Here is a 12504-nt window from a genome sequence, read left to right as displayed (position 1 = left end):
AAGAGTGTCACTTAGGGATCATCCTGGATGAATTATAGGTTATTTACTGAATTAGTTCTTAACAGTATATTGCATAATCCTGAAAGTTTATCATAGGCTAAAAGTTAAACTGCTAACCATTGGTATTATAAAAAAAAAAAAAAAAGTACGGAAATGTCTTTTTAGGAAAAAAAAAGATTATCCCTCTGATAACCATTTGTGCATCGTCATCATATTTGTCACTCTATTGTAACTGTCTCAACATTTGACTATCTCTTAGAGAAGTACTTCAGGCCAATGTCTGTGTCTTATTTACGAATGAATGAAAGAATGAATTTTGGTCATATATATTATTGTAAATTTTGTTCTAAAGTTTCAAAACTATTCACTTAGCTGTTGCTGAACTTGTTTGATTCCGATTATGCTGGAGATTACAGTGTAAGAAAGGATGTCAGGGTTTCTGGACTAAATTTGCTTGTCCTGTCTAGTGTACTCAATTTGAGACATGTATGCATGTAAATAAGTAAATGTAATTTTTAAAACTGTAGTAAAAACATGTCCTGATAAATATTTATATGGAGTTCAGAGAGGGTTATAAAGAATTGGGGAATGATATTGTCTACACAGAAGTAGGTGGATATGGTTATTAAAGCTTCCCAGAGACTTAGCATTTTAGAAATATTCAGTAAGTAAGATAAGATGGGAAAGAGCATTCCGTACTGAGGAGCTGCTTGGCAAAGGCATGAAGGTCTGGGTCAGCCTGGAACATTCAGGGCACTAAATCATTGAAAGTAGGGTATTACATGGTGCATTGAAATTAGGGATGAAGAGATAGGCGGTAATGAGTTCATGAAGTGGCTTATATCCCATGCCAAGGAATTTGGTCTTTCCACATCTCTAGGCAGATGACTTTCCTGAGAGGTAGAAACACTTTTCCATGAAGTCAAAGGAGCTATGATGAAGAGAAGAAAGGCATGTCATCCAAGACATGGTGTCATTGTTATTTTTAACTCTGGTTATTATTTTTAAATGTTTTTAACTTTTAATCAAAAAACAATACAAAATTTCAGTGGCTTCCCGTCACCTATAAGGTGATCATGCTTGACTGTAGGATCCAGGCCAATGCCTAGAAGAGCTTCACACATATTTATAAATTAATGTTGTGCCATCATCATCTTGAAATTTTAAATAATTTTTAACAAGAGATACCATAATTTCATTTGACACTGGGCACTGTAAATTATGCAGCTGGTCCTGGATCTAGGTGATAGATATCTCCACTACTGTTCCAAGTTGCTGGATCTGGATTCTTTGAGCAAACTAACTTTCAAATTAACTGACCATAAAAATCTTAAATCTTTTCCTTGAGACAATATTACAGCTATCTCCCCTTCCAAGGAGCCTACAATCCAAAATGAGAGGAGAGACTGAAGGTCAGTCTCCTTAACCGAATCTCACTCCATACACAGGTGAACATTGCAAAAATAGCGGGAAATTGGTTAATACAACTATCACTATAGTTGTTTTTTTTCCCCATTGGGCTTTATCTCACCATTTTAATGTGAATAATAGTACTTGACTCATTAAAGGCTTTATACTTTTTGAAATCTTTGAACACATAGTAGATTCTTAGACCAGGATTATGATGGGAAATCAAAAATCCAAATGGCTTTACTTGGAGAAAAAATTTAACCTAGACAAAAATTATCAGCTTCTAAAAACAGATAAGGTCTATGAGGCTTCTTTTTAGTTGTCAATGGATAAAAACAACCTATTTTTTTTCTTCCTCCATAGAAGTTCTGCATTTCTCTCAAATAAGCTGAAGTTGATATCAGGATAACTTAATTATAGGTACTTTTTAAATCTACAAAGTCTATAACTGAAAGGTCATATTAAAGTTTTTTTATATTTTTATCAAATAAGTGAGACAGCCTTCTTTGGCTTAAGCTTAAGTATGTATGGGCCCATAATGGTAAGCAGACAGGATTCTTGCCCTTATGGAGCTTACAATCTAATGGAAAGGAAAAGAGAATGATCAAATGAACACACAGATAAACTTGCAATTACTAGTTGTGATTTGGTTTATGAAGTTTAAAAAAAAAAATTGGTCCAAAAGAGAGACCAAGGAGACCTACTTAAGTCCAGTATTTAAGGAACAGTCTCAGAAGGAAAAGACACTTATATAGAATAAAGAAAAAGTACCTTCCATTGGCAGAGCTTCGTGGTGAAAAGAGATGAGCAATTTTGAAGAACTAAAAGAAAGACCTGTGGGATTGAAACCTAGTAAATGAAGCAGGGAGTAGAACCAGATGGATGGTAGACAGAGGCCAGATAATTCAGTCTTGAAAGGAATTTCCCATTTATTAAGAAATTGTCCCAATAAAGATTTAAAATGTAAGATTTATTATCCATGTAAGAATGCAACTTGGCATCTCTTTCTAATTGTATCAAACTGCTTCTGAAGTATTTGCTCAGGTAAAGAATGAGCTGATTGATTTGTGTTTCCTATGGAGAGACCCCTCTCTTTAACAATAAAAGGGTGGGATAATTTAAACACATTGGAAATTACCAAGATTTTTGTGGTGAGCCCATTTTTCAGATTTTAAAATTGAGGTCATAAATAAGTAGAACCAACAAAAACTCTTGGGCCTCCAGAGTCCTCAGCCACAGTTTGGCATGTGTTAACTGAATGTCATATGTATATTTGTAATATGAAGATCAATAATAACAGTACATATAGGAAATAATTCACAGGAGAAAATGAAACACTATGAGGTAGTTTGATTTTTTTTTTACAAATAGGTTAATTCGATTTTGATTTCTCTTATTTCTCTTTATTATAGTCTACCAAAATGAATGGCTGTGAAGAATATTGTGAAGAAAAAGTAAAAAGAGAAAGGTAAGAAAATCATTTTTAAAGTATTTAAACAATTCTATTCACTTTTAAGTGCTCTGAAGATTTTCATTTAGATGTTGATTTTAAAATTAATTTGTTCTTTACCAATAAAATGAGAATTGTTGAGTAAATTATGAACTATGACTGAATATTAAGAATGTTTTTAAAATATTGTCACAGTGAGGTTCTAGTGATATGTGATAGTGTGTTTGTTATAACATTGCTTCAAAAAAGCAGTATTCCTTTGAGCATGGGAAAAAAAGGAAGAGAAGTCTAAAAGGAAATGTGCCAACAATAGTGATAGTGATTATCTTCTCCTGGTAGGATTATAGGTAACTTATTTTTCTCTTTCTCTGTTTTTCTATATTTTACAAATGTTTTTCTTTAATAAGAAAATAAAATCAAAGAAGAAACATTTTCAAACTCCACTAATTTTTTTAAAACAGCTTTTAATATGAAATAAAATTTTTTTGTAATACTAAAACAGTGGATCAAGAAAAGTTATATATATTGTTGATCAACTAAGTGGTTGAACATAAATTTTACTTCAAATTAGATGATAACCAAACAGCCAAAGGGAGCTATTTGCATTTTCCTAGAAAAGCAAATTAACAGTGAATTTTTCACTAACTAAAGTTAGACAAGGGGGTACATATTAATATAGAAATGCATACCATTTTATACTTTAAAGATTAGCAAATATCTGGGTCAGCTGCCAGTAATTGTAAAAAAAAAGAAAGAAAGAAAGAAAGAAACAGCTGTACTGACACAATTGTAACCATGTTGAAAGATGGAAACAAACCACCAGCTTCTTCATCCCCAAGAGGACTCCTCCAGTCTAAGGTTCAAAGACTTGAGATTTGTTTGAAGATAAATTTCAAACTATAACAAACAATTCCAGACCTGAGTTTAATTTACATCTGCCAATAAATATTAAGAATTGTCGATTTGGGAGGTTTTTTAATCAGATCATCTATTTTAAGATATCGTAATAATTGTAGAGGAAATAAGTAGTTCAATGACATATATTTAAAATTACTTTAGGATAAAACTGAAGAAAATATTACAAATGTGTTTTGTTTTCATAGCTTAACTCAAAAGTCACAAGAAAGGAAGACTGATGATTATGAAATAACATGGGGAAGTGATGAATTGCCTGTAGAGACAACAAACCACGAAGATTCCATTAAAGGCAAGAATTTTATTAGCAATTTTTTCATCAAAAACAATGGATAGAGAAAAAAAGTGTTAAAAATTATAATTTTCAGAATATATGGATATGTTATTTCACCATATGTGTACTTTATTTGGTTCTATATGTAAAGTTAAATCACATAGACAAAAAGCAACATCCATTTATCTAACCAGATGTTTGCACAGTTATAGGCTAAAATTCTCAGTGGCTTGGATAAAACATGGCAAATAAACGTATAAATACTTTAAATGGAAACACGAAGTTACAAATTTACCATTCTGGAATGAGAAGTCAAGGCACCCATTTTATTTATAGAAAAATGGGTAGAATAGTTCAAAAGATAGGAAACTGTCTTTTACCCTTGAATTTCAACCTCATTTTTTTAAGACCAAGAGTCAGTCAGTCTGTCTTCCCTGTGATTGCCTCTCTCATTTTATAACTGAGCCAGTAGTAAAACAAAGTCCTATCTAGTGTTTCATGTCTCTTTTCCATATAAGGAAACATTAAACCTATGCAATGAAAGAACATGGTTTTGTAATTTGAAGTCTTCATTATTAAAAGAAATTAAAGATGTGGAATTAACACTTTTTGGATTAAGATAGACTGTTGTCTCTGGCAATGCTCTCGTCAACCCCTGTTGTCCATGCTCACCTCTGTCTAGCCTCCAAGCTCCTGTCACATTCACACTGGGCTGTGAAAAAATTTGCAGTTATTTTATATGAGTGAATTTTGCACTCACAACTAGCCTTTGCCCCAGCCAGATGTTAAGCTTCTTGAGGTACCTTGTACAGCTTTGTATCTCCCACAGGGCCTAACATTATTGTTGCCTAAATAGTAGCTACATCATCAAAATACTTTAATCAACTGACTGATATAATTAAAGCTACATTTGTGCAGACGATAACAAGATATCTCTCCTTCTACTTTTGTCCAGGATAAAGTTGCTTTCTATTATAAGCAGATAATAAATTAGACATGTATATCTTCTAAGACACTAATATGACTTGTTTGATAACCTCCTGAAGACCCCAAGGGTTTCATATGCATAGAGAAAACTATCAAATGCCAGAGATACTGGCACTGAGCACCAAAGGTGGGTGTCCAGAAGAGAGATCAGTATTCCCAGTGCATTCTCCCATTGTAAGGAATTTTTGAAGCATCTCCCTTCATCTTTTCCCTATGTACTTGGAAGCTAATTTAAATGCAAAGTAATAGCAGAATCAGATACATTTTCATCAAGAAAACAATGCCATTAGAGTGAAGAGAAACAAAAAGAAACAATTTAAACTCCTTTAGAAAATGTAAGTAAATGAAAGTCAAGAGTAAGACTTCTGAACAGACAATGAGGTATTTCCTTGAAGGCTGGGTACAGGGCTTTGCTGTGGCCAAGATCTTCCTGTATTGATTATACTTATCTGCCTGCCTATCAATTCTATTACCTTATTAATTCTAAAGTCTTTCACTGTTTTAAAAACAGATGAGGTGAGAATAGGTTCAAATTAGTTCCCTTAATGGCTAAATCAGTTTGTGGGGGGATTGGATTTTTTTTTTTTAAATCAACTGCTGTCTTCTTGTTAGATCATCCCCTTCTGACACATGAGGAGCTTGCTGCACTCCCCATCGTCAAAGTGCTTCCCTCTGGTAAATACACTGGTACCAAGTTGAAATCAGTCATTCGAATGTTGCGGGGTTTACTGGATCAAGGAATTCCTTCTAAGGAGTTGGAGGTAAGCAGCTTCTGCCAACGGTTCTTTCCCAAACAGTGGTTTACGCAAGGTTAGGAGAAATTTTGAAAATTTTGAAAATGTCTATTTATTACTTTACTTCCAACTATAAAAGCACCATCTTGTCATATCTAGCAGTAAATTATTTCTTCTAATTAGGATCCTAATACATAGTATCAATTGGAGCTTGATAATCATCCTTCCTGCCTCATATTTAGGGATAATTTTTTTTTAAGTCAAGTATCAATTCCATCCATTCACTAAACTTCATAATTAATATACTGTAGAGGAAGTTCATCATTAGCAACAGTTTCTATTTCAATACAGCTCCAAGAATGTACCCCCAACCCCTGCCAGTTAAAAGCAACCATGGTTCGGAGCCCTTGCTGCTGTGCCTTGCTGGCATCATCCATATTTATCACAAAGCAAAAGAGAAATGTGGCACCACTGTGGTTTTGGGGTTTACCTTGTCCATTTCCCTCAAACCATCTGCTTGCCCACTTCCTGAGCTTTTTGTAGCCACCGAAGTAAGTGAAAGGAGCTAACTTCTATCGAGAGCTTCTGTAATGTGCTAGATACTTTATATTTAATGCTCAAAATATTAGAAATCTCATTATATAGATGTGGAAACAAGGTCACAATCGTTAAAGCATACTTTTCTCCATTTTTGCAGAAATGATTTCTTCCTTAAGGTCTTAAATTTAAATATCACCATCTCAGAGATCCATCACACTCCTTTATAACATGTCTTTATTTCTATCACACTAGTTTTTTAATTACCTCAAAGTATATAGCATAATATGTGTTTGTTTATTTTTTTCCTGCCTTTTTCCCCCAATAGACTGTAACTTCCAGGAGAGAAAGAATCATATCTTTTTTCCTACCACTTGTATCCCTAGCACTTATTACACTGCTTTGCCATATAATAGGTATTTTCAGTACATATTCGTTGAGTGGATCTATGGATGGATGGATGGATGGATGGATGGATGGATGGATGGATGGATGGATGGAATGAAAAGCGAGAAAGAGTTAATTTTAGAACATAAGAATGTCTGACTACAACTCTACCACATGGACTATTTTATGACCCCCCAGACGATCTCGTCAACAAATTCTGTTCCAGCTCATTACTTTAAGCCAAAGTTGGTTTTACAAGTTGTACTTTTTTCTAAAATATAATTATAGACATCTTTAAATTGAACTTAAAATTAAGGTACAAAGTGCTGCCTCACAAAGTTAGTTGACTATAACATGTTAAAATATTTGCAACAATGTATTTTAACAACTGGTATATCAAATTAATATTGGGATTTTAGGCTAATTTATCTTGACAAGACATACCTCTTTTCTTAACACTCAAAGTCTGCCCTGATCAGTAGACAATTTTGCACCCTGCACATTCGCAATTATTACAAAATTGCTGCTTATCTCAACAAATTTAAATGTATTTCCATTTTTACTTACAGAATCTTCAAGATTTAAAACCTTTGGATCAGTGCCTAATTGGACAAACTAAGGAAAATAGAAGGAAAAATCGATATAAAAATATACTTCCCTGTAAGTTCCAATTTGGTTTCAAATCTAATATATAATATCATTTGAACTGATTTAAAACTTATGCTAATTACCCTATCTCTCACATAAGCAGGTATTCAAATACACATTCAGAGATTTACATCAGTAACAAAATTAGATATACAATATGAATTCCTTTGAAAATATCTATCTACTTTGAAAATTAATCAGAAGAATCAAATATTTCTTCAGATGTGCATGAATTTTTGCTAGCACAATTTTAGAAATAAATCAGTAATTTAAAAGTCTTTTTTAAAATATGGATTGTCTTCTTGATGACTAATTTCTTAGTTCATATGTCACAACTAACATCCCTTTATTCCACTCATTGTAAGTTTAGAGAGATGTCTATGGTTCATAACAACTGTGCATATGACTATAATGGTACCACTGGTTGCAGTATACTTTAAATGGTTTCAGGTACCAGGAGGGAAAAAAAGCAATTCATTTTATCCATGTTTTACTCATTTCACCAATCAACATGATTTTTTATAATTACATGAGTTATACATATAGCCAAAATCTTAATGTCTAAAAACTTCTTAGAGAAATTAGAGCCACAATTATGTATATATTAGCACATTGGATTACACCATATCACACACTGACCCTATCTTTGACAGGAAGTCATAAATTCAAAGATAAATAACAGAACCAATAGTGACAAATGATGTAATAAATAATAATATAATTTCATTTTTTCAATCAAGATAAAAGACACTTTTTCAATCAAGATAAAAGACACAAAATTTATTTTGGAAAACTTCTTGTTTTCCAAAATAAGCGAATCTTAGCTTTTTTTTAATGAAATAGATTGTGGTTTGGCATAAAGCAGGTGAGAATTATTTCAGGCCAAAAAAATGGCCAGACTAGTTATCCCAAAATCAGAATGAGAAAACCCAAAACGCCGTAAAGTCAAAACGACTAAGTGGATTTGCTTTTGTGAATCAAGAGACAGAAGTCAAGTGATAGGAGGGCAGCTGATAGAGGAATGAAGCCCATTACTAAAAGCCGAAATTGGTAATCACAGAAATTACTCGTTAAGTTTATAAATATGTGAAATAGGAATGACTCCTAATATATAAGTACATACAAATTCTCTTAGATAAGATGGTTTATATATACTTTTCACTAGGGCAGCCTGCCTTGAAAATTTATATTTTGACTATATGAAATTACAATTAGACAAAGAGAAAAGCCTATATGCCTAAAGAATAAAATGAGCTACCTTTTTATTATCATGTTAGTTTATTATTTTGGCTGCTTATTAAAAAGAATATAACTTAGATGAGCAAGAGTTAGTTATGCCAATTATATTTCTAATAAGTATTTTAATAGTTTTAATGTAATACTTATAAATTTTTGTTTTATGAAATAATATTTTGAAATTGCCATTCATTATAAAATTCATTATTATTATCATCACTGCAATAAGGAGAAAGAAGTAGCAAAGTTGTATTCCTCTAGTTACTTATTAAGTTCCTCTAGTTACTTATTAAGTACTTCTAAATGCATTAATTTATTAACTTTAATTTCTTCAAAAGTATATAAATAATAAATATTGAATTTTCTGTCCGATATTCATGAGTTAACATCTTAGATATACTTGTAACATGAGTGAAATGAGTAAATAAAAAATGACTGTACTGCAATTTGAAAAAATATGCCTTTATTAAAATACGTGATTTCATCTGTGGTTGTGAGGAATTTCTCATAATCTTTGACTCACTCTGTTTATAAAGCTCTTGTTTTAAAATGCGTGATATAGATGGCTCTGTTTTGTGGTGTGAAATTCGCAGATGATGCCACAAGAGTGCCTCTTGGAGATGAAGGTGGATATATCAATGCCAGCTTCATTAAGATACCAGTGGGGAAAGAAGAATTCATTTACATTGCCTGCCAAGGACCTCTCCCTACAACTGTTGGAGATTTCTGGCAGATGATTTGGGAACAAAAATCCACAGTGATAGCAATGATGACCCAAGAAGTAGAAGGGGAAAAAATAAAATGCCAGCGCTATTGGCCTAACATCCTAGGCAAAACGACAATGGTCAGCAACAGGCTTCGGCTGGCTCTCGTGAGAATGCAACAGCTAAAGGGCTTTGTAGTAAGGGCGATGACCCTAGAAGATATTCAAGTAAGTGAATTAAATTTTTCCATTTACTAAGGCTTATCTCTCAGTTGGAATGCAGGCCTGGACTCTTTCCATGATTGCGTCAATATATTTCTAAATAACAGCCAGTGACTTCTTTGGTTCCCATTTCAATGAAACTAATGCCACTTATTATTTTTATCTGATATAAACGTAAATGTGACCCTCTTCATGAATTCTGCCAATATGTACTGTATTAAAATGAAAATGAAAACACAGGACTTTTAATGTGATCATTCACTACCCTTTGTTTAATGATAGCATAGTGTGACTCAGAAACTATGTGCTAGAGACACATTTTTTTAAAAAAAACAAACCTCTAAGTAGACTCAATAAAACTTTTTTTTAATCTTTAAATAGAAGATATTCCTCCATCAAGACAACATCTTTGGTAATACATAGAAAATTGTAGCATAAACATTTGCCATGCAAGTAATTCCTACCGTAGCCACCTAACCGCAGAATAAATTTAGCTTCAATTAGATAAATGGTATACCTTAAGTAAAGCTGCTACTGTTTCCCCACCTCCACACTCTGTTTCACTCCTCTGTCCAGTAATACTAGCTAGGTGTGAGTGATATGTTTTCTGTTGGAGTTTTAGCTTTCTTAAAGAGAGAAATTTGGCTTTCACAAAAACAAAGCATATTAGTATATTGACTCAGTTCTACTGGTGGCATGTAAACATAGCCTGAGAATTTCCTTCATGATTTTCGAATTTTTATTTTACAGAGAATTAAAATTTATACCTCCTTATTCATTTACACCAGCCTACATTACTTATTGTTCAGTATTCCATAAATGATGTTTATCTAATCAACACATTTATAGAGCTCAGGCCCTCTTATGGAATCTAGGGATTCAGCAGTTAACAACACAGACAGAAAGAGATTCCTGACTTCATGGAGCTTGCTTTCTAATTAGAAGATACTTGTGCTGCGGAAAAAACCACGAAGGAGTTCAGTGAGCCACAGGGCTACTGGAGGTGAAGCACTTCCGTTAGAAGGTGCCAAGATCCTTAGACTGAACTGTACCTAGTTTTTTGCTGTTATTTTTTTTAAGAACCACAGAGACCCCTCTTGCTGGAACAAAGTGACCAAGAGGAGGTTAGGTCTGAGAGGTAGCTTGGGCCAGATTATGTAGGGCTTTTAAGCCATTGCAATAACTCTAGCTTTTATCTGGGGGTGAATTTGGAACAGGGTCATTAAAAAAAGGTGGTCATTCATATCAAAATGTAATTGGCTTTTAGGGTTTCCAAAAGTAATTTTTACCAATATCTAAAATGTGGATCTAGCAGCTTCCTTCATAAAGACCCTCATGTGTTGTTTGATGGAGTCTTGTCTCTTTTACTTTTCCTTTGATCTGATCCAATGGAAAAGCCAAATTTTTAAACAACAAAATAATGATAAGAACTAATTACATGTGGAAACTACAGCATGTCTTTATATTCTTATTCTCTTGTACAATTTCAGACAGGAGAGGTGCGACATATTTCTCATCTGAATTTCACTGCTTGGCCAGACCACGACACACCTTCTCAACCAGATGACTTGCTCACTTTTATCTCTTACATGAGACACATTCACAGATCGGGCCCAATTATCACACACTGCAGCGCTGGCATCGGACGTTCAGGGACCCTGATATGCATAGATGTGGTTCTAGGATTAATCGGTCAAGATCTTGAAGTGAGTACAAGATAGAGACTAAGCGAACATTCTGCCGGCAATAACGACAGAATCGAATTCTTTAATAATATATTGTGATCTTGGGATTTTTTATTCATGTTTGTATGCGTACCTTAATTTTCTTACTATATAGAATTGTATTTTAGTAAACATTATTCAAAACTGTATAGACTGTAATCAAGAAGAAATAATACTTCAAATTCATTTGTTTTACTGGTGTTTTTAAACCATGTGCTCAAAAGCCCTTTGTACAGTATTGCATTTTACTCTTTAGTCTTTTGGTTTGTATAAGATAAAGTCAGTGTTGTTACCACACTTTTAGGGATAGAAATATTGAAGCAAAAAAAGAAAGCATATTTTTTGAATGAATAAGCTTACGCTTTTTTTGATAGTTACCTATAAATGGGAAATGTATATTTTGTTAAATAAATTGGTGCTAGTCTATCTCTAAACAATTATTCCAGATTTAAAAATTATTACTGAATAACCAAAGCTAATAAGAGTATAATCTTACTTTTAAAACCTCAATTAGCCACCCTGAACAAGCCTGATTCCATCTGATCTCGGAAGCTAAGCAGAGTCAGGCCTGGTTACTTGGATGGGAGACCACCTAAGAAGACCAGGTGCTGTAGGCATAAAAAATAAAAAATAAAGGATTGAAAGCTGACAAGGTCCTTGCAATCTGTGAGGTCAACCAAGATTTACCTCGCCTAAAAAAAAAAAAAAAACTCGATTAGTGTAAACCTTCCTTAAAATGTTAGAATATCTTACTATATATAATATGTAATTAAAATCATTGTATTTTAAAGAATTTTAGTAAAAATTAGTTTTACCTTGCACTTCATACTCTATCATATGTCCATTGTTTCAAACTATTAAATATCAGTGGGAATAAAAAGGTCAAGACTTCTATTCTAAAAAGCAAAATGTGGGAAATTTAGTTTTCCTTGTTTTTTTAAAATGGTGATGTTAGAAACTAATCAAATTTTAGAGAAACAAGAGTTTCTGTAGGGAATTTTCAAATAGAATAACCTTCCCTAATTCTTGAAAGATCATAAATAAAATTTTCAAGTGGTGGCAAAGTCGATTCACCAACTTATTCTATCCAGAATACCTTCTCAAGATTGCTAGAAGGGGAATGAGAATGAGGGTACAGAAATCTATATAAGCCACTGCTCTGTGAATCTTTGGGGTTCAAATTCGGTTACCCCTTTTATCTAACATATAGACTCTTCCTTTGGCAGTTCGACATCTCTGATTTAGTTCGCTGCATGAGACTACAAAGACATGGAATG

General features: G+C 33.1%; 1 protein-coding gene across 1 annotated transcript in view; it reads left to right on the top strand.

The window, feature by feature from the left end:
* The window catches only part of PTPN13 (protein tyrosine phosphatase, non-receptor type 13), a 176472-nt gene that overhangs the window by 157170 nt on the left and 6798 nt on the right, over positions 1-12504 (top strand). Inside the window, exons 41-46 of the mRNA XM_023528410.1 lie at positions 2823-2878; positions 3964-4067; positions 5649-5797; positions 7264-7354; positions 9172-9509; positions 10994-11209. Of these exons, the coding sequence (XP_023384178.1) occupies positions 2823-2878; positions 3964-4067; positions 5649-5797; positions 7264-7354; positions 9172-9509; positions 10994-11209 (954 nt within the window). The remainder of the gene's footprint in view (positions 1-2822; positions 2879-3963; positions 4068-5648; positions 5798-7263; positions 7355-9171; positions 9510-10993; positions 11210-12504) is intronic.

This window comes from Pteropus vampyrus, unplaced genomic scaffold (genome assembly GCF_000151845.1).
Source record: "Pteropus vampyrus isolate Shadow unplaced genomic scaffold, Pvam_2.0 Scaffold25, whole genome shotgun sequence".
NCBI classification, from domain to species: Eukaryota; Metazoa; Chordata; class Mammalia; order Chiroptera; family Pteropodidae; genus Pteropus; species Pteropus vampyrus.
This window is presented reverse-complemented; position numbering and strand designations above follow the sequence as displayed.